General features: G+C 37.7%; 2 protein-coding genes across 5 annotated transcripts in view; one reads left to right on the top strand and one right to left on the bottom strand.

Moving 5' to 3' along the window:
* The window catches only part of iqsec3b (IQ motif and Sec7 domain ArfGEF 3b), a 33100-nt gene extending 12798 nt beyond the window's left edge, over nucleotides 1–20302 (top strand). Inside the window, exons 5-15 of one of the 3 annotated variants that reach the window (XM_048168093.1) lie at nucleotides 2305–2963; nucleotides 10538–10699; nucleotides 11258–11380; nucleotides 11519–11685; nucleotides 12240–12379; nucleotides 14678–14803; nucleotides 14902–15001; nucleotides 15987–16145; nucleotides 16724–16813; nucleotides 16899–16939; nucleotides 19803–20302. In XM_048168093.1, the coding sequence (XP_048024050.1) occupies nucleotides 2305–2963; nucleotides 10538–10699; nucleotides 11258–11380; nucleotides 11519–11685; nucleotides 12240–12379; nucleotides 14678–14803; nucleotides 14902–15001; nucleotides 15987–16145; nucleotides 16724–16813; nucleotides 16899–16939; nucleotides 19803–20213 (2178 nt within the window). In that variant the 3' untranslated portion in view covers nucleotides 20214–20302. Of the gene's footprint in view, nucleotides 1–2304; nucleotides 2964–10537; nucleotides 10700–11257; nucleotides 11381–11518; nucleotides 11686–12239; nucleotides 12380–14677; nucleotides 14804–14901; nucleotides 15002–15986; nucleotides 16146–16723; nucleotides 16814–16898; nucleotides 16940–17438; nucleotides 18173–19802 lie in introns of those variants that run through there. The other 2 variants (XM_048168094.1, XM_048168095.1) reach the window with 2 other exon arrangements.
* Nucleotides 15990–22832, bottom strand: part of ptprq (protein tyrosine phosphatase receptor type Q) — a 93785-nt gene continuing 86942 nt past the window's right edge. For both annotated transcript variants that reach the window (XM_048168058.1, XM_048168059.1), the window contains 2 exons: nucleotides 21995–22062; nucleotides 15990–16093 (listed from right to left, as the gene is read on the bottom strand). The gene's annotated coding sequence lies outside the window, so the exon portion shown is untranslated. The remainder of the gene's footprint in view (nucleotides 16094–21994; nucleotides 22063–22832) is intronic.

Genomic DNA, 22832 nt, shown 5'->3' with positions numbered 1-22832 from the left:
GGAGGAGGACGAGGTGATGGAGAAGGGATGGTGAGAGGCAGACAAGGAGGGATGATGGCAGGATGTAGTGAAAGGATGGTGATGGTGGGACAACGAGACACTGGCTACAATGATGGTGGTTGGTCGATGGCACAGACCCAGAGTTCCCCAGTGCCAACAGCCTATGGCGGAGACAAGGGAGGGAGGAGTCCAGGTGGTGACGAGGCTGATGTCAGCTGGGGGATGACCATCGGAGACAGAGCCGGTGGATCCGCCGGTGCAGACCGAGGGTCGATGGAGCTGAGCGACATCGCTGGTGCAGGAGACCCAGGCAATGTCACGACGTTGAGCATTGTAGGTGGAGCCAGAGTACCTGAGGACAGGGACGACGCTGGTGAGACCCCGCAGGGAGGATGGAGCCCGCTGTAGCCGTAGGGGAGGAGGGGCAGAGCGCAGCGGACGGCCCGGATGTCCGTGGCGTAGGCAGAGAGACGACAGACCAAGGGGGAGCCGACGGGACAAGGGAACCCGGTGGAGTCACTCGGATGAGGGTCTCTGGAGTAGCCGAAGGTGGGAGGAGCCAGGGCGGAGCCGACAGGTCAACAGGCCGAGGTGGAATGAAGGGATCTGAGGCCGGAGGTTGAGCCGCCGGATTCTCCTTGACAGGCGCTGTTGATGGTTGCTCGACCTGCGTCTCGACATCTTGACAGGGCGTAGAGACAGCGCAGGGTTGCAAACATCCAGAAGCGATGGGGCTGGAGGACTGCCTGAGCTCTGTAGTGGTGGAAGTGACAGGAGACTGGACATGATGATGGTGTCCTTAAACAGCAATGAAGATTCAGATATTGGGTGGGATAGGGTGGGAGTTGAAGTCCCTGTCGAAGTCAGCCAGTCCTCTGCTTCCGTTCCCTTGTTCACTGGGGTCACGGGCTCACACCCCTGGTCTGAACCACGTTGGGGCACTGCATGACTGACAAGCTCTGTTTCTCTTTTCCTCGGGCTCTGGCTCGCTCTTCACGGTGGGTGGTGCCGCTCAGTCTATGGGGGGCTCACGTGACATCTCTGTGGTCGCTGGTATAGAAGCTTGCTCTGGGTCTGGCTGCTCTCTGGATTGGGACGCGATGCTCTCCAAACACCTAACGATAGTCTAGTTCAGTCCATTAGTGTTTGGGAGGTCGATGGGATGATTGTAGTTGGCCCCGATCCAGAAAAGCGACTTCAGGGTCTCGTCGTTGAGGGGGCTGGTGATAGCAAGATGACAAAAGTTAACATTAAAGGTAAAAAAGTTTGTGCTTTCTTGAGGATGACAAATTTGAGCCAGTCGTCCATTTTGGGCAGTCTGATCTTCTGTAACACTTGTGTTCAGGGAGGAAATGAGTGTTCAGGCAGGAAGATGAAGACAGACGAATAGATCAAAATACTCCAAGTTTAAGTACAACAATCCACACAGGCAGGCAGGGTTAACACAACATAATGTAACGTAGATCGGACCAGGACAGAGTAAACAGGAGGAACTTAATAGAACACAGCTGACACATGTGAACTAATAACGATGGTAACCGGGGAGACAGATGTGTGGTGGGAAACTGAAAAAAGGAACGTGACAAATGAAAGTCCATGAAACAGAAACTAAACAGTGCTGAACGTGACATCTATTCTATTCTCTTCTATTCAAATATGGTGTTCTATTCTGTTGTATTTGGTTCTATTCTATTCTGTTCTATTTCATTAAACTGAAATATGTTGTATTCTGTTCTATTTTATTCAAATTTGTTCTATTCTATTCTATTCACATATGGTGTTCTATTCTGTTGGATTTGGTTCTATTCCGTTCCATTTCATTAAATTCAAATATGTCATATTCTGTTCTATTTTTTTTTTTTAATTTGTTCTATTCTATTATATTTTATTCAAATATGTTGTTCTATTCAAGTCAAGTCAAGTCACCTTTATTTATATAGCGCTTTATACGATACAGATTGTTTCAAAGCAGCTTTACAGTGATAACAGAAAAATTATGCATTTTGGCTGTTGTTCAGCTGAAGTCAGTTCAATGCTGACTCAGTTCTGTTGTAAAGATCATTCTGTTGTATTTGGTTCTATTCTAATATGTTCTATTTCATTAAATTCAAATATGTTGTATTCTGTTCTATTTTATTCAAATTTGTTCTGTTCTATTCAGATATGTTGTTCTGTTCTGTTGTATTTGGTTTTATTCTATTCTGTTCTGTTCTATTTCATGTTGTATTCTGTTGTATTTTATTCAAATTTGTTCTATTCTATTCTATTCTATTCTATTCTATTCTATTCTGTCCTCCCTGCCAGGTTCAGTCTTTAGCACGGTCTATTGACGAGGCTTTGAGCAGCTGGAGTTCTGTTCGAGACGGTGAAGGAGAGAAGTCCTCTGCGGCCCCTCCCTCTGGCTCCCATCCTGAGGGGCTCCTGATGGACCCCCTACAGGAGGCCGCACCAAGCGGCTGTGGGGAGAGCATACCCCGCAGTGCCAGTAAACTCATGATGGCTTTCAGAGATGTGACTGTTCAAATTGATAACCACAACTTTCGCCTCTCCTCCTCCTCCATGCTGGAGTCAGTATCCCTTGGTAACGGCGTATCCAAGGAGACCAGCTCGGAACCCCAAAAGGGGGGAAAGATCGCAGGCCAGTCGGCATCATCAGCCCTGGCGGAGCCTGAGTTTCCAGCTCCACCACCCAGCGAGGAAGAGAAAGAGAACCAACAGCCAACCGGATTGGATGCACCGACAGCAGGGGCGGGACAGGAGGGGAAACAGACCAATCAGATTGCGCCCGAGACGGCGGAAAACAGCTCAGAGCCCGTCAGTAGCAGCAGCACCTCGACATCAGCGTGTGAAACGATGATTCTGTCTCTGCCCCGCCCACACTGCCAGGACACGCCCTGCGGCACGCTGTCGACGGATATTGCACGCAAGCGCCTTTACCGCATAGGACTCAACCTCTTCAATGTGTGAGTACAAAGATTAAAGATAAATCTTTCTTTTAAAGGTCCAGTATGTAAAATTTAGGAGGATCTGGAATGGAATTACCTGACATGATCACTACCACTTCTCGCATCATTAATTATCGCAAGTGGAGATCTATTGAGCCCACTGATTTTTCTGATTTTATTGACTCTTTTTTAAGTTGTGATTCTCTGTCTGATGATCTGGATGACAATGTTTCTGTGCTGAATTCTGTTCTCTTGTCTGGCCTGGACACGCTGGCTCCTTTGAAATCACGATCTGTTTCTTTTGCACGCTCTGCTCCTTGGTACAATGATGATCTGCGTGCAATGAAGGCTTTGTGTCGCAAAATGGAGCGTAGATGGCGCATATCAGGTTTAACTGTTCATCACCAGGCCTGGAAAGACAGCTTATTTAAATATAAGGCTGAAATTGTGTCAGCTAGATCTGTTTATTTTTCTCAGTTAATTGTCAGCAATCAGAGAAACCCTAAACAACTGTTTTACTCAATCAACAAGCTGCTTAAAAATCACAGCCTCTCTAATGTTCCTGCTTCAACTCACCGTTGTAATATGTTTTGGAGTTTTTTAGCACCAAAATTCATAATATACGAAACCACATTGTTTCCACTCATACTTCTGCTGCCTCCTCCTTAAATATTTCTGCATTTTCTGGTATTTCTCTCTCCAACTTTGCTATTCATGACTCCCAGTCTCTATGTAATATGGTTTCAAAACTGAAAGCCTCAACTTCCAGAGCTGATCCGATACCATCTTGTCTTTTTAAATCATGTTTTGATTCCCTTTCTCCTGTTGTTTTGAGAATTATCAATAACTCTCTGTGCACCGGTGTTGTGCCAGCAGCACTTAAAACTGCTGCTGTCACCCCTGTACCAAAAACTAACAACATGGACTTTAATAATCTGAATAATTTTCGTCCCATCTCCAATCTTCCTTTCCTCACCAAAATTTTGGAACAAACAGTGGCTTCTCAACTGCTTTCTCATCTTTCCTCTAATGATCTTTTGAGCCACTTCAGTCTGGATTCCGTAAACTTCACAGCACTGAAACAGCGTTAGTTAAGGTCACTAATGACTTGTTAATGGCTTCTGATTCTGGACATCTGTCTATACTGATTCTTCTTGATCTTAGTGCCGCTTTTGACACTATAGATCACTCCATTTTAATCACCCGTTTAGAGACTATCTTTGGAGTTTCTGATTCTGCATTACAGTGGTTTAAGTCTTACCTCTCTGATCGCAAGCAGTTTGTTGTGATGGGTGATTGCAAGTCTGAGATCGGTGAGGTGCACTGTGGTGTTCCCCAGGGATCAGTTTTGGGCCCTTTACTTTTTAGTATTTACATTTTTCCATTTGGCCAACTTTTAAGAACTCTTGGTCTTAACTTTCACTTTTATGCTGATGACACTCAGATCTATATACATTCAAAACCTGGTGTCAATATGCCTGTGTCTTTTCTTTCTCAATGTTTTACTGAGATTAAAAAATGGATGTCTGAAAATTTTCTTTGTCTAAACAGTGACAAGACTGAAGTGATGCTGATTGGTTCACCTCATCAGTTGCGTAAAGCAGAGTCCATAACCTTAAGTGTGGATGGCTCTGCTTTACAATTCCAAACTAAACTAAAAAATCTGGGGGTGATATTTGACGCCAATTTAACATTTGACCATCATGTTCGTAACACAGTCAAAGCATCATTTTTTCATCTCAGAAACATTGCCAAATTACGTCCCATGTTGACTTTCTCTGTGGCTGAAAAGTTAATCAACACTTTTGTTTTTTCACGTATTGATTATTGTAACGCACTGCTGGCTGGAGTTTCTAAAGCTACCCTAAGTAAATTACAGTTGGTACAAAATTCAGCTGCTAGAATTCTGACTAGGACCAGTGCAAGGGAGCACATTACACCTATCCTGGAAAAATTGCACTGGATTCCTGTTAGTTTTCGTATTGAATTTAAAATTCTTATGCTCACTTATAAGGCCTTGAATAATTTGGCCCCTCAATATCTGCGTGAGCTTTTAACCCCCTACACTCCTACACGTGTTCTACGCTCTTCTGAAGCTGGTCTTTTAACTGTCCAAACAACACGGCTAAAATCTATGGGTGATCGGGCTTTCTCTTCTTTGGCTCCTAAATTGTGGAATTCCCTGCCCTCTGAGATTAGGAATGCAGAATCCCTTAGTGTTTTTAAATCGTCTCTTAAAACATATTATTTTAGGATAGCCTTTATGTGATTCTTGTGATTACTTTATTTGTTATTATATTGCCTTTCTATTTTATTTTATTTTTGGTATTTTTTGTTTGATTAGTTTTTTACTGCCTGTACTGTTATGTGTATCTTTTTAATTTCATTTTGTATGTAAAGCGCTTTGAGATGCTACTTTTAAAGGCGCTATATAAAATAAAGTTTATTATTATTATTATTGACAGAAATGCAATATAGTATACATAACTATGTTTTCAGTGGTGTATAAAGACCTTACATAATGAACTATTATGTTTGTATTACCTTAGAATGAGCCATTTCTATCTACATACACCGGGGGGCCCCTTACATCAAATTCGCCATTTTGTGCCGCCATGTTTCTACAGTAGCTCTAAATGGACAAACTGCTTTACAGAGCACGTTTGCTTGACTAGCTACTCTTTGCTGTTTAGACAATGACATCTTTGTCCTGTGTCAGCCACCGTAGCTTCTGTATGTGTTCTGTAAGGGAGGGGTGAGCGGTGGCCTGAGTCTTTGGTTGCGATTTGCAACCTCACCGCTAGATGGCGCTAAAATTTACACACTGCACCTTTAAAGCAGTCTTTTAGTTTGTTACTGTTTTTTTCTCTATATTTCTTTACAGCTTTAACTTATTTTTTATTAATTTAACTTAAACTTTTTTTTTCAGTTAGTTGCCAAGGCAACATTTCATTTAAAGGTTCCCTAGAACCGTTTTTTTTACAAGATGTAATATAAGTCTAAGGTGTCCCCTGAATGTGTCTGAAGTTTCAGCTCAAAATACCCCATAGATTTTTTTAAATTAATTTTTTTATTTTGGGGCATCATTAACTATGCACCGATTCAGGCTGCGGCCCCTTTAAATCGCGCGCTCCCTGCCCCTCGAGCTCTCGACTATAATACAGTGCATTTACAAAGTTTATACAGCTAATATAACCCTCAAATGGATCTTTACAAGATGTTCGTCATGCATACTGCATGCATGCGTCGGATTATGTGAGAATAGTATTTATTTGGATGTTTACATTTGATTCTGAATGAGTTTGAGGCTGTGCTTCGTGGCTAAAGCTAACATTACACACTGTTGGAGAGATTTATAAAGAATGAAGTTGTGTTTATGAATTATACAGACTGCAAGTGTTTAAAAATGAAAATACCAACGGCTCTTGTCTCCGTGAATACAGTAAGAAACGATGGTAACTTTAACCACATTTAACAGTACATTAGCAACATGCTAACGAAACATTTATAAAGACAATTTACAAATATCACTAAAAATATCATGATATCATGGATCATGTCAGTTATTATTGCTCCATCTGCCATTTTTGCTTACCTAGTCTGATGATTCAGCTGTGCACAGATCCAGACGTTAATACTGGCTGCCCTTGTCTAATGTCTTGAACATGAGCTGGCATATGTAAATATTGGGGTGATACATATTAATGATCCCGACTGTTACGTAACAGTCGGTGTTATGTTGAGATTCGCCTGTTTTTCGGAGGTCTTTTAAACAAATGAGATTTACACAAGAAGGAGGAAACAATGGAGTTTGAGACTCACTGTATGTCATTTCCATGTACTGAACTCTTGTTATTCAACTATGCCATGGTAAATTCAATTTTTGATTCTAGGGCACCTTTAAGTTTTTTATATTTTATTTTAGCTTTATTTTAACTACCAAAAACAATTTCAATAGTTTTAGTTAACACAAACAGCACAAATCTTATGATCTTCATGAGGAAAACTGATGTTTTCTGTCATGGTACAGTTAGTACGGAAGTTAATCTGTCCCTAGATCATTTCATTTTCTGAAGAAAGGTGCTCTGAATGTTTTTTTTTAGCATGTTTCTATGCTGTTGCTAGGGTCTTCTTGGTGGTTGCTACATATTTATTTACTGGCCCAAGTCCAAAGAGCCCTCCCTCACGTTGAACACCACGTATGATATTCTGGTTTCAAGATATTGATTCAATTTCTGAATTTAAGGATGTAGAATTGCAATTTGAATATATGAAAGTAAAATTAAATGTGAAGAAATTCATATAACTTTAATATTTAACTACAAAAGCAAAGTTTGTCATGGTACATTTTGGCTTGTCAAAGTCTCATTCGAAAGTTTTGAAAAAAGTTTACAGTTTAAAGGTTTATAGGTCTTAATGAACAAAGAAACATTTGATAGATTTGTTCCAAATACTAATCCAAAATATGAGCAACAGTAATAGTGATGTGTGCCTTAGCAAGACCCACTAAATCTAATTTAAAAACAGTACAATTTATTGGCGGGTACATTTGCTGTAAATAAAATATAATTTCACAAAAGAGCTTTTGTTTGCCGGGTCAGTTTGCCCATGAATAAAGAGTTGAGTGCATTTTCATTATGCCACACACACACACACACACACACACACACACTTGCACATGTATACATAGACACATACTCAAGACGACTACATTATACTCCCTCAGGGGTGATTGTGAAGCTCTTTCTCTGCTCCATTTTGTGTGTGTGTAGCACTTTCAGACACACACACATATACAGAAAGAGAGAATAAAGCCAATCCTCAGAGGCTTCAGAGTGCATCAGCACTCAATTGAAATCTCAGATCAGATTCACTTTGACATGCTTGATGTGAGTAGCACCATGGTTGCCGTGGTAACCAGGTGATCTACACTGACAGTTTTACTCAGGCTGTGTGACTAAGGGACAATGTTGTTTTTAAAAAGGTTTCTGTCAAGATATATGTGGATATTGTATTTTTTTCAGCTATTCACTCACAATGGGTAGCACGTTTGGGGTGACGCACGTGTGTGTGCATGTTTGCACGTGCGTTTGCCCCTTATAAGGTCGGATGTGACCTGTGAAGATGTTCAGCGTGCTGGAAATAATGCACGTTACAGTGATGTCATCTTGGAATGCGATGCTAAAGAAAGCAAGAAGCAGACAAATACAGAGAGAGACTGAGAAAGAAATATCAGTATTATTATAAATGAACATTTCAATGCAATAGTGCAAATAAAACAGAAACTTTCACTGGTGTCCATATGGCTTATTTTTTCTTTTAAATCAACTTATAATGAAGCAATGTCCTGTAATAATTCTGTTCTAGCTCCACTCTGAGTTTTTCATTTCACACTTCTTGCTTTCACTACTTGCTTTATTTGAAATGTCTTTATAAAGGTCTTTACTGTCACTTTTGATCAATTTAATCCAGCCTTGCTGAGTAAAAGTAATTTCTTTAAAAAATTCTTATCGACCCAATAGTAGTGTACATACATAAATATAAGATACTCAGTGCAGCTGTTATTGGCTGAGGGCTGCTAATACAAACGTTGTGATGCACAAATGGACGTGTGCATCTCTGAAACAGAATGATGTTAATGGATGTGGAAAGAGTAATCTGAAATACTCAATGTTTTGTCGCTATGAATATCTCTCCTAACACATTTATATATGAAAACCTGCGCACAAGCACACAAACTAGTGTTGCCAAGTCCATGGTTTTCCTACTTTAACACAGTTGCCGCGAGTTCAAACGATCCCAAATAACATGATATTTATCCCCCAAATGAGAATTTTAGCAGGGGAACCTCGCCAGAGAGCTGAAAAACGCAATTGGACTAGTTTCGAGTAGCAGTCTGGCAGGTTTTGTTGTGAAAACCTGGTAACCCTGACACAAACCTCTTCTGTTTTTTTTTTTTTTTTTTTTTTCTTGGAAACACTGCATAATAACTTTCACACAAACTGACTAAATGCAGACAGTTTGTGTATTTTCTGCTCTGATTTTGGCCAGAAATCTGCAGAATTTTGTTTAATGGTTTTAACAACATTCAGTTATGCTGAATTCATGTACACTAAGTTTGGAATTTTTAAGTGTTTTTGAAAGAAGTCTCTTGTGTTCACCAAGGCTGCATTTATATGATCAAAAATACTGTAAAAACAGTAATATTATGAAATATTCTTACAATTTAAAGGTGCCATCGAATTGAAAATTGAATTTACCTCGGCATAGTTGAATAACAAGAGTTCAGTACATGGAAATGACATACAGTGAGTCTCAAACACCATTGTTTCCTCCTTATATAAATCTCATTTGTTTAAAAGACCTCAGAAGAACAGGCGAATCTCAACATAACACCGACTGTTACGTAACAGTCGGGGTGTACGCCCCCAATATTTGCATATGCCAGCCCATGATTGAGGCATTACACAAGGGCAGCCAGTATTAACGTCTGGATCTGTGTACAGCTGAATCATCAGACTAGGTAAGCAAGCAAGAACAATAGCGAAAAATGGCAGATGGAGCGATAATAACTGACATGATCCATGATATCATGATATTTTTAGTGATATTTGTAAATTGTCTTTCTAAATGTTTCGTTAGCATGTTGCTAATGTACTGTTAAATGTGGTTAAAGTTACCATCGTTTCTTACTGTATTCACGGAGACAAGAGCCGTTGCTATTTTCATTATTAAACACTTGCAGTCTGTATAATTCATAAACACAACTTCATTCTTTATAAATCTCTCTAACAGTGTGAGCTTTAGCCATGGAGCACCATTAAACTCATTCAGAATCAAATGTAAACATCCAAATAAATACTATACTTACGCGATTAGACATGCTGCATGATGAACACTTTGTGAAGATCCATTTTGAGGGTTATATTAGCTGTGTGAACTTTGTTTATGCAATGATAGAGTCGAGAGCTTGGGAGGGGGCAGAGAGCGCGAGCAATTAAAGGGGACGCAGCCTGAATTGGCGCATTTCTAATTATGCCTCAAAATAGGCAGTTAAAAAAAAATAATTAAAAAAAATCTATGGGGTATTTTGAGCTGCAACTTCACAGACACATTCAGGGGACACCTTAGACTTATATTACATCTAGTAAAAAAATGTTCGATGGCACCTTTAAAATATGTGTTTTCCATATATTTTAAAATGTTATTTATTCCTGTGATGCAAAGCTGAATTTTCAGCATCATTACTCCAGTCTTCAGTGTCACATGATCCTTCAGAAATCATTCTAATATGCTGATTTGCTCAAGAAACATTTCTTATTATTATCAATGTTGAAACCAGTTTTTGCTTGGAATATTTTTGTGGAAAATTCTTTAAAAAAAAAAGAACTTTTAATGGGTATTGTAAATTCAAGTATAAAAAAAAATGTTTCATTAAATGTACATGAAGTATATTATATCATAACATTATATAATGTGATGTTAGCTAATTATCTTAATGATAGTTCATATAAAGTGTTAGCTCCAGCTTCTTTAGAAAAAGAAGAATCAGTTGTTAGTACTCATCTACATCTTTCTTGATCTTCCTGCAGAAATCCAGACAAAGGAATCCAGTTTTTGATATCCAGGGGCTTTATTCCGGACACAGCCATCGGTGTGGCTCACTTCCTGTTGCAGAGGAAGGGTTTGAGCCGACAGATGATTGGAGAGTTCCTGGGTAACAGCAAGAGGCAGTTCAACAGAGATGTGTTAGAGTGAGTCATGTCTTCATAAACCCTTATGCACTATAGTTTTCTCTGTATCATAGTCATTTTGCAGACGATCTGTCTGATGAGGCAAAGGTTTAGTCCTAAATCCTTTAAAACATCTATATAAACCCTCATAAATGAAATAAACCAGCTGAATTTAAAACTACGTAAAAATATGTGCAAATATACTATATAGAAATAAAATGATGCAAAAACAATTATGCAAGATTATGCAAAAAAAACGTCAGAATTGTCAATAAATTGTAAATCTAAATTAAAAATATTATGTCAGTACATAATATTAAACTATAAAATTATATTCGTGTTTTGAAAGGGAAACATTACAATTAAGGTTAATATGATGACATTAACCTGACCAATGTTAACCAGCGCATGAATATAACTGCATATTCAGGATTGGGGTTTATAATTTAAGAACCAACCATTGAAGGTAATAACGGCACATTTCCATTTCTTACAGTGCTGGAGCTTCATAAATTGGTCTCTTAATTTAAACAGAGCGCATTTATGAGTTTTACGTGCCTCTCTCTCTCTCTTTCTCAGCTGTGTGGTGGATGAGATGGATTTTTCTATGCTGGAGCTGGATGAAGCTCTGAGAAAGTTTCAGGCTCATGTGCGAGTGCAAGGAGAAGCTCAAAAAGTCGAGAGACTCATTGAAGCATTCAGGTGAGAATCACACACCAGTAAAGAGTCATTTCCTTGACACACATGCAATTTTTCAGATTAACTATGGCAATTTTATCCACAGCTTTTACTGGGTGCAGTAGATTTACTAAAATGTGCATTCCTGTGTCTTTCTTTCAGTCAGAGGTATTGCATGTGTAACCCTGACGTGGTGCAACAGTTTCATAACCCCGACACCATCTTCATCCTGGCCTTTGCCATCGTGCTGCTGAACACAGACATGTACAGTCCCAACATAAAACCAGAGCGCAAGATGCTGCTGGAAGACTTCATACGCAACCTACGAGGTGCGTTTATGTGTGCTTTGGAGCGTGTTGGTGTTTTGAGGTCAGAGATTGAATATTTGATTTTAAATCTTGCCAATTTTAATCAGCTTTCCATCTCCATGTTTAAATTAGCATTTTTTAATATCAAAAGAGTCATTCTGATTATCTCCTAGGAGTGTAGGCGTGTGTGTGTGTGTGTGTCTTGGACAGATTCCGGGTCTCTGATCAAATAGTTTTTGATCTGTTGCCATACTTCCTGCAAACACATACGGTGTAAGAGAGCTGTTTAAAGTGAGATATAAAGACATGGGGACTGGAATGAAATCAGAGCATACTATTAGTTGAGCTCTAGGACTTTTCAAAAGAGCCAAATAAATTCTCACTTTTAACAGCAATAAGTTACTTAAAAGTATACAGTGACACTTCTGCTTTTCTATATGGTGTGGTCCTTGTTAACAAAAGATTCATACCTATTACACAGGCCATCAAGAACATTCATGTGCACAGTTTGTCCTGTCTTATTTTTGCATTTGTATTATAATGTAATAACAATTAATAAATAAATTCCCCTTCAGGAGTGGATGATGGGGCAGATATTCCACGGGAGATGCTAGCCGGCATTTACGAACGGATTCAGCAGAGGGAGCTGCGCTCCAACGAGGACCATGTGACCTACGTTACCAGGGTGGAGCAAAGCATTCTTGGAATGAAGACGGTGAGTCAGTTCTCTACCAATTAAACACAAAGGTCAAGTAAATGTGAAAAGTGCATCACCTTTTGGTTTGGGTTGCACCTGTTACAGATTTGAAAAGGTGATTAGAGACAGTGAGATAGCTGACCGAACAACCGTCTCATCAACATTACATTTATTAGTGGGTCTTGCTGAGCCAAACATTGGCATTACTATCACTCATACTTGTGCAGTGGAGTGCTGATGTCCTACAAAGTTAGCTTCAACTTGCCTCAAAACACCTGCCTGGAAGTTTCTAGTATACCTTGGCTGTGTTCGAAATTGCCCCCTATACCCTTATTCACTATTATCCACATTACTCCACTAATAATCCACTTAAATGAGTGAATGAAAATGAGTGAGTGAATCTGACACTGCATATAAGCATTACAAGCTTTTGCATAGTTTGTGCTTGAAACGTAGCAAACTGGCAGCTCCAGTAGTAAGATGAAAAGATTTATCTTGAACTCTGTCATGGACACTAGCATTTATTAAACAATTTAATAATCAAGTAAAAAGGAATTTATACCTGCATGATATTATGCTGTTGCCACATTGGATCAGCAGTTTGGAAAATGGACGGATGGATGATTCGGATTGGTTTCATTTGACGCGACCATCACAGAGCATTATGGGTATTCTCTAGCCATTGAATGCACATCAATTGTAAACTCGTTATTATGGTGCATTGTGGGATTGAATGAGTGCACTCGATAACGTCCACTATGGTTTCAGACACCACTACAAATGACTGTCCCCTCAAATAATGCCCTTTTTAAGGGTACAGGGGGCTATTTCAGACACAGCTCTTGATGATTAGCTGGATCAGGTGTGTTTAATTGGGGTTGGAGCTAAACTCTGCAGGACAGTGACCCTCCAGGAGCAGGACTGGACACCCCTGTACTAGTGTAAATGATTTGATCAAACCCTAACACTAGGTATTGAACTTGTCCAGCACCGTTTATGCAGTAGTCATAAATGTCCACGGATTCTTCTTAACCATTTTATGTAAGAGATATTTAGGGAAAAAAAGAAGAGCAACTAGATTGCCAAATGATGATGAAATTGTGCTATTAATGGAACTTGTTCATAAAAATTAATAAAATTCTATTTATTTAAATGAATCCGGTTCTGCGTAAGAACTTACAAAATAATAAGGAAGGTAAACAACATGGGTTTCATATATAAGTCTGAAATTTATTTTTAACTTATATGACCCAAAAAACCTTTGCCAGTCTGAAGTTTGATTAACATGATGAAGTAAAAATAAACTTTGCTCAAAGCATCAACCAGTGAAATTCACATTACTGTTTCTGGTCATTAATTTTTCCCACCTCTGTATACTAACAGCTACGTGAATCAGTTTATAAAAACAGGTATAAAAGTAAAAAAAAAAAAAAAAAACAGAAAACTTGAGACAAACTACGGAAGAGGATTAGGGCCAAGCAATAATAAAAAAATAAAACCATCTCTAGATTAAAGTTGTTAAATTTCGAGAAAAAACTCGTTCAATTTCGAGAAAAAAGTCCAGATAAAATGCTGAGAATAAACTCATTAAATTATGAGAAAAAAGTCGTTAAATTACGAGAACTTTTTTCTCATAATTTAATGACTTTATTCTCATAATTTAATGACTTTATTCTCATAATGTAATGACTTTATTCTTAACATTTTATCTCGACTTTTTTCTCAAAATTTAACTACATTTTTCTCATAATTTAATGAATTTGTTTTCATAATTTAATGACTTTATTCTCAACATTTTATCTCGACTTTTTTCTCGAAATTTAAGAAGTTTTTTCTCTAAATTTACCGAGTTTATTCTCAACATTTTATTTCGATTTTTTTCTCGAAATTTAACGAGTTTTTTCTCGTAATTTACCGAGTTTATTCTCAACATTTTATTTCGACTTTTTTCTCGAAATTTAACGAGTTTTTTCTCGTAATTTACCGAGTTTAATCTCAACATTTTATTTCGACTTTTTTCTCGAAATTTAACGAGTTTTTTCTCAAAATTTAACAACTTTAATCTTGAGATGGTTTTATTTTTTATTATTGCTTGGCCCTAATCCTCTTCCGTATGAAACTGCTCATTAGTTTGGTGCCATAATTTCATACTTCACATGACAGCGCAGTAAAACATTGCACCTCCATATGAAATATTAATTTCTTTCTTCAGCCCATGCTGCATCAGAAATCCCCCTTTTCATTTCCTCTGCTGATGGAAGCTGTACCTTTTGAATTGAATTCACTCGATTTTTGATCTCTCTCTTTCTTCCTCAGATACTGTCAGTTCCTCACCGTAGGCTGGTGTGCTGCAGTCGACTCTATGAGGTCACTGATGTAAATAAACCGCAGAAACAGGCTTCACATCAGAGGGAGGTGTTCCTCTTCAATGACCTGATAGTGGTGAGACACACACACAGATCAACACATATTCACACATGTACAAACAAACAACTGAAATTAAACAAAATCTTTTTTTCCCCGCTTCTTTATGATGTTAGATCTTAAAACTATGCCCTAAGAAGAAGAGTGCCGCAACATACACGTTCTGCAAGGCCATGGGCTTACTGGGAATGCAATTCCATCTTTTTGAGAATGAGTGTAAGAACGCAAACACACACAAAACATAGTTAAATATAGCATATGTTTAGATTTTACTATAATTATAAATAAAGTAAAAATTGTTAGTTATAGTTGACCATGAAAGTATTAAAGGGTGTATTACTACCATGGAAAAAAAAAATTGTATTGTTGTATTACTTTATATAATTCAGTTGCTACTGAAGAATTTATGAAAGAGGATTAGGGCCAAGCAATAATAAAAAAATAAAACCATCTCGAGATTAAAGTTGTTAACAGAAAGTTGTTAAATTTCGAGAAAATACTCGTTAAATTTCGAGAAAAAAATCGAGATGAAATGTTGAGAATAAAGTCATTAAATTACGAGAAAAAAGTCATTAAATTATGAGAACAAATTCGTTAAATTATGAGAAAAAAAGTCGTTAAATTTTGAGAAAAAAAGTCGAGATAAAATGTTGAGAATAAAGTCATTAAATTACGAGAAAAAAGTCGTTAAATTATGAGAACAAATTCGTAATTTAACGAATTTGTTCTCGTAATTTAACGACTTTTTTCTCAACTTTTATCTCGACTTTTTTCTCGAAATTTAACACGTTTTTTCTCGTAATTTAATGAGTTTATTCTCAACATTTTATCTCGACCTTTTTCTCGAAATTTAACCATTTTTTTCTCATAATTTAACGAGTTTATTCTCAACATTTTAATTCGACCTTTTTCTCGAAATTTAACAAGTTTTTTCTCGAAATTTAACAACTTTAATCTCGAGATGGTTTTATTTTTTTATTATTGCTTGGCCCTAATCCTCTTCCGTAAGAATTACCCAGTTTTAATTTTCTTGTCTTTTAAGTACCATTTTGTTATTTTTTAACCTAATTCAGATGCATGCATGTTTTTTTAAATCATAAAAACAGAGAAAAATTCACAAATCCTCAAGGCAGGACCTTACTCAATATTTGCAGTTTCAGATGTGTGATACATACGATACAATGCGTTTTTTCCATCACAGATTACCCTCATGGAATCACGATATTGTCTCCATTCTCATCGGAAAAGAAGCAGGTGGTGAGCTTCTGTTCTCAGAGTGCAGAAGAGCTGCTCAAGTTTGTAGAGGACCTGAGAGAGAGCATTGCAGAGGTGGCAGAGATGGAACAAATTCGCATTGAGTGTGAGTGTCTTTGCATGTTACTGTATGTTACTCATGTTCACATGCTTTAGGATAGTGAGATTATGTTAAAAATTTCAACATAAAAAAATCTCTGTGTTTCTGGACGTCCATGTTTTGTCTAAAACATATCCCATAGACTTACATTGAGAAGCTAAAATCCAGGGAACAGTAAGAAACCACCCAGCAACATGTCAAACAATCTTAGTGGTGAGTTTTGTATAGGTAAACATCACTCACATTAGCTTCAGAGAAGACAAAAACAGTTCAAAAGTGGGTCCAAGCAAACCATTTTGGGTTCCCCAAAGAACCTTTTGGTGAAAAGTTCGTAAAAGAGGCAATTTTTTTAGTGCGAAGAATATTTAAATAATCTGAAGAACCTTAAAGGTTCTTCACGAAAACCATCAATGCCAATAAAGAACCTTTATTTTTAAGCGTATAAGGGTTATGTGTTGTATGTAAAAGAACATTATCATTACCTAAAGGTTAGCTTTAATAAAAATGAATTCTCTACATTCCTCTGTGGTTTGAATACTATGGTTGTGGCCATCAATAAAGTGAATTATGCATGTGGTTCTCAGGGGAACTAGAAAGACAACAGGTTGTGAGAAATCAAACTAACAAGAACGGCACACAACTAGACATCCACGCTGGACCTAGTTCTGCTTCAGGTACACACACACTTACACACACACACATGCTCATACACAACATTAAGCCTATTTTTGATGTCTTGTATATTTTTGTGGTTTGCAGGGGATGATTTTTATGAGAAAACGGGGAGCAACACGGTAGAGGTTTGTATCAGTAAATCGTTGTGTGAGCGCAGCGCAAAATTATGTTCCGATTCTGTGTGCATGTATTTACAGTGTCCTCCAAAAGTGTGGAAACACCCTAGGCAAAGTGGGATTTTGGATAATATCAGCATAAATCTGTATAATTTTTAGTGATGACTTTGCATTGATAAGGGACTATGGAACTATATAAATATATAACTATGGAAATATATTAAAAATGAATTCAGAGCATAGAAAAATACTAGAGCTATTTATAAAGCATCTTCAAACTGTGTTCTGATGGATCTGTTGTTCTGTCAGTCAATCAGTGAAGCTATAAAGGTGTGCTGCTGACATAATAAACTTCAAAAAGAAACTATTATCCAATCAGTAAGAAAATTATTGTCTTCAATGATAATTGCATAATCCCAATTTTAAACCTAGGGTGTTTCCAAACTTTTTAGAGTCATTGTAGGTGGTGACAGCACGTATTGTAGTTAACATCACTGTCTCCTTGCAGAATCAGAGATAACCTTCCCACCGTTCCCCCACTCCCTGACCTTTGCTTTTGACCCCTGAGCTCACTCTGTCCCCTCTGTCCATCAGAATGGAGACACCTGCCCTCGGTGTCTTCACTGCAAACACACACCCCTCGTGCAGAGCAATAACAGCACTGCCGTCCCCCAGAAAACACCACCCACTGCCCCTCGTCGTTATCTGTAATCAATGGCCTCTCACTCGGGCTTTTGCTGACTGCTGTGTTTTAATCCTGCATACAGCTGCTGTTGTTGTAGGGTGAAATTCTTTAAACTTAAAAATCTTTATGCCAGTCCATAAGTGGAAATGATGTCGAGAGTGTATTCAATTAAGATGCGCTGAAAACGCATTCACACATACAGCCTTCTCCTTAAAGAAAATAATGTGACTGTAATGCAACGGATTTGTTTAAAAATAGCATCAATGCCATGTGCAAATAAATCCTATTTTTTCCTGTTATATATCCTGTTTTACTTAGAAATGCTCTCAGGTCAAAGGTTTGGGGTCAGTTACATTTAAAATAATAATAAAAATAATATTTTTATTCAGCAAGGATGCATGATTAAAGTGACAGTAGGCATTTATAATGTTACAAAAGATTTCTATTTCAAATCAATTCATTTTTTTAACCTTCTAGTTATCAAAGAGTCCTGAAAAAAATTGTTTCCACAAAAATATTTCAACATTGATAATATTAAGAAATGTTTCTTGAGCCGCAAATCAGCATATTATGATGATTTCTGAAGGATCTTGTCACACTGAAGACTAGAGTAATGACGCTGAAAATAAAGCTTTATTTCACAGGAATATTGTATTTTTAAAAAATATATTAAAATGGAAAACCATTATTTGAAGTTGTAATAATAATTCACAATATTACTGTATTTTTAATCAAATAAATGCAGCCTTGGTGAGCATAAGAGACTTATTAGATGCACTGATATACCGGACAATAATCGTATCAGCCAATAAAAGCAAATTTTCACGCTAGATAGTCAGGGCCAATATATCCTGTCAATCAAAAGAGGACAGGAAACTGCACTGAATTTGTGCTTTGTGTAAAGAAACCAGTTTGATGTTTAATATTAATAGTAATTATATGAATTAATACCATTCAGAAAGTTTAATATTAATTTAATCTTCAGAATACAGTTAATGTGTGTTAATATTAATTTGAGTAATGTGTTTATGTTTATAACTGATACCAGTAACTCTGAAACAAGTTGATGAAATCGAGAGAATAATTTTTACTTGCATTTCTTTCAAAATATAATGGTTAATTATTAATTATAATGAAATTATCATTAATTTAAAAGAAGGTGTAAAAGGCAGAACCCCCAAACTATTGGTATCGTTATCGGTACACTGTAAAAAAAAATATTTTCATGATTTGTTAATAGAACATTTTTTCTTTTGTCAAATCAACTTAGATAATTAATGTTGTTCAGATAACATAATATTTTGAGTTTCTGTTGATTAAAGCAATCGCCTTCATTATATTAGCTAAAATTTTTAATTTCAATGAACTCAAAATTAAGGCAACCAGGTAACTTACTTTTTTTAAGTTAAACCAACAATTCTTCTTTACAATGTATCAGCAGATATCACTCTGAATAATCGGCTATCGTATCGGTGGAGAGATTTCATATCGGTGCATCTCTATTAAAAATGGTAGTGTATATTAGATTACAGAATTAAAAAAGGTTGCAAATTGCATATCATGTTGTAACATTACAAAAAAGGCAACATACAAATAACGTGAAAATATTATTGCTTGCGAAACAACTAAGTTAAGATTTGCAATGCACATCTAGAGACTCCATCAGCAGTAGTTTTAACAGCTCCTGCACTTGAACTCATTAAAATTCAAATACTTCATTAAAAAGAGCTGAAATGAAAAGGAATGAGCTGTGGTTAGTATGGACAGACAGGCTACATGAGTGCGCTTTCATGAGATGCCTCGCACATAACATGTATACACGTGCAAACAAGGTCTATCAAGACAAGGTGCAAATTATCCAGCATGCAATAAGGACCCTCTCTGCCAAGCATCTTGGCCCTCAAGGGGCACTTTAATGCTTCTTACAGAAGGATAAAAATATAACAGTCTGATTAGCAGCGCAGTAATAAGAGGAATTGCAGGTAATTATCCAAATCTTGGCAGGTCAAGTAGGAAATCACCCTGCTTTCACCCACTCCGACCGCGCTGTATGTACGTAGTCATGCCGTGTTTTGCCGCCTGCATGCTCTGTGGCATGGCCTCGTCGTGTGATCCGCACCAGAGGGCCGTGAGAGTGCAGCAGGCCAGGCTGATAACGCTTCCTGCTTCTGGCTGTTTCTAAACTAGGTGTCAATTCACAACAGGCTCCAAACATACCAACTCAGCTCTCCTCTGGCCCCACCCAGCGCTCAGCAACACCTGGCCGTCCTGCCTAGCCCCGCCCCTGGCTCCGCCCTCACCATCTCCCCCGACACCCTGATCCAGTGCCAGCAGATCGTGAAAGTGATCGTCATGGACGCTGCCGGGCGTGGCCACGTGGAGGCGTTCCTCAGCCACAACCCCGCCCACCGCCTCATCCAATCGGCTGTGTCCACGCCCATCAGGTCACGGGAGGGAGGCAAGCAACAGCAGCCGCCCCTCCCGCCCCCGCCGCCTCCTTATCACCACCCGCATCAGTTTTGCCCCCCGACCCCTCCACCACCACGCCACCTGCTGAGCCAACGCAGGTACTCCAGCGGGACACGCAGCCTAGTCTGAATAACATACACACAAATGAGTTTACACCTGTTCACAGATCACCTAAAATGAACATTCTGTTTTTATTTATTCACCCACATGTTGTTCCAAACCCATGCTGCTAAAAACATGTAAAATATTTAAAAAAATACTATAATAGTATATAAATAATACAATAATTAATATTGTATTATTGATATAGTATTTATTGATATTTTACATATTTTTATTTTTATATTTTCAGTTTTCATTTTAGTAATTATGTGCTTTTATTATTTTTATTTTTATTTAGCTTTAGTTTTAGTAATTTAATTACTAAAATCACTTTTGTTTAAACTTTAAGTATAAGTTTTTCATATAATATTTAGATTTTTTTAATTTCAGTTTCATTTCAATTAAAGGCACAATATGTACATTTTCGCCGCTAGAGGTCGCTTATTCAAAACAAAGGTGTAGCTTGATGATGAGACACTGTCTACTATGAGACACTTTTGCACACTGCAGTAAACTAGATTGATATTAGGCATGGTAAAACATGGTACTCGCTGTAAATTAGGGCTGGACGATATATCGCATGCGACTGTCACGCGCATTTCGTCAGTAAAGCCGGTTCCCTGATTACCGCTAAATCGGCATCACCTGCTTTCAAATGGAGCGGCATTTAATAGACAGAGTCGTAGATCACTGACAAGCTACGCAATATCGCATTCATTATCGAAGGCGATTCATCAGCGATAATGAAGGCAATATTGCGTAGCTTGTCAGTGAACTACTGCTCTGTCTATTAAATGGCGCTCCATTTGAAAGCAGGTGATGCCGATTTAGCGGTAATCAGGGAACCGGCTTTACTGACGAAATGCGAGTGACAATCGCATGTGATATATCGCACAGCCCTACTGTAAATCAAGAAAACAAGATTTAAACAATAAGACTTACTGTGTTAACATTATTAGTTTTCTGTCAATGAATGTATCCAAACAGTTGCTCACCTGTCTAAAAAAAACACATAATATATTAAAGCGTCTTTAAAATAAAACCGGAAACCGAAGATAATGCGACACGGTCTGTGTCCTGGTTAAAATTACTTATTTCTCTGGATTTAAAAATTCTTATAAACACAAATAAAATATATAACATTGTTCTAATGGTTTTAGATATTTTAGTCCAAAAATCGTACATATTGTGCCTTTAACAAAAAAAAAAAATCCAATTTTTTTTTTTTTTTTTTAAATGAACTCATTAATCATTGCATGGAAACAAGCTGTATAAAAATTCTCTTTTTGTGTTCCTTGGGAAAAATAACAGCATACAGATTTACAGCAACATGAGGGTGAATAAATAATGATGGAATGTTCATATTTATGTGAACTATGGCTTTAAAACTAAACTATCATGTACACTCTTTTTTGAAGATAGCACAAGCAGCCCAATCTGAACTCTTAGGCTCAGATCACTCAAAAGAAGATATTCTTAGAATTGTTGGGTCCTCATGGCCTTAAAGTGTGCATTTAAAGTGAGTAGATGTATAGTATTTTTTTAAGAGGGTTTTTTTCTCAGATCTTTTTTGTGTGTGTTCACCATGTCCCTATATTCAAATTAAGTGTTTATATATTTTGATTTCTCCTTAGAAACCCATGTTGTGTGACCCGAACTACAATAGATGGATGTAGTATAGAGAGAGTGCTTGTGAAGGTGAATTTATTCCAAGACACCACCATGAAATAATGTTTGCAATTATATAAATGTTCACATCATATTTTGTATGGAGATAGGAAATCACCACCCTCTTTCAAAGGTCTTACCTGTTAGTCTAAATCCCAAAGATGAAATCCAATACCAGTATTTGGATAGAAATCATACCTCAACATTTCTGAAAAGGAAACATGCAAAAGTAACTTAGTTAGATAAAAAGTACACCCTCTGAGTGAGTTTAAATACAACAAATAACAATTTGCACACACGTCACTGCAGTAGGCGCTCTGAACCAAACAGTAGCCAAGGGAGATCGTGCGACTTCTACTGCTTTCCCATTGGTGGTTGTCACATCATGTGAATCCACATTTGCATTCGAATAGCAAAATCTCACAGAAAATGAATGCTTTTATTGCTGCAAATTGCTGTCTTTTAGTGAATTATTCAAACCGTGTTTTGGGTTTTGGATGAGATTTAGGTCAGGATGTGACCACTAAAGAATTTCTAACTTCCAAGATAAAAGCCACAGATTTTGTCTGTATTTGGCATCATCTACTGATGTTTTTATCCTGTCAAGAGTCCCAATCTCAGCTGCTGTTAACTAGGCATTGGCCACTTTTTCATTAAGGCAGCGGTTTTATCTTGCAATTGGTGGTTCCCCTTCATTGTTAGAGTGTGCAGGCTTTTTTTTAAGTGTTTCCCTAATTATAGTTTTCAGTCTATGTGTCTCATTTGGACAATTTTTAAGGCGTGGTGGTGAGTTTCTGGTTTTTCTTAAATTGAGGATGCTGCCATACTGTGTGGAGGAAGCGCATCATCTTGGCTACGTTCAGTCCAAATCTGATTTTTGTGCATATCCTATTGATATCCGATCAGATTTAGCAAGTGTGAATGGCCAAGCTACATTCATATGTGGACACACAATGTGGATGTCAATAATTTTAGATC

Source organism: Megalobrama amblycephala, linkage group LG19 (genome assembly GCF_018812025.1).
Source record: "Megalobrama amblycephala isolate DHTTF-2021 linkage group LG19, ASM1881202v1, whole genome shotgun sequence".
Taxonomy (NCBI): Eukaryota; Metazoa; Chordata; class Actinopteri; order Cypriniformes; family Xenocyprididae; genus Megalobrama; species Megalobrama amblycephala.
This window is presented reverse-complemented; position numbering and strand designations above follow the sequence as displayed.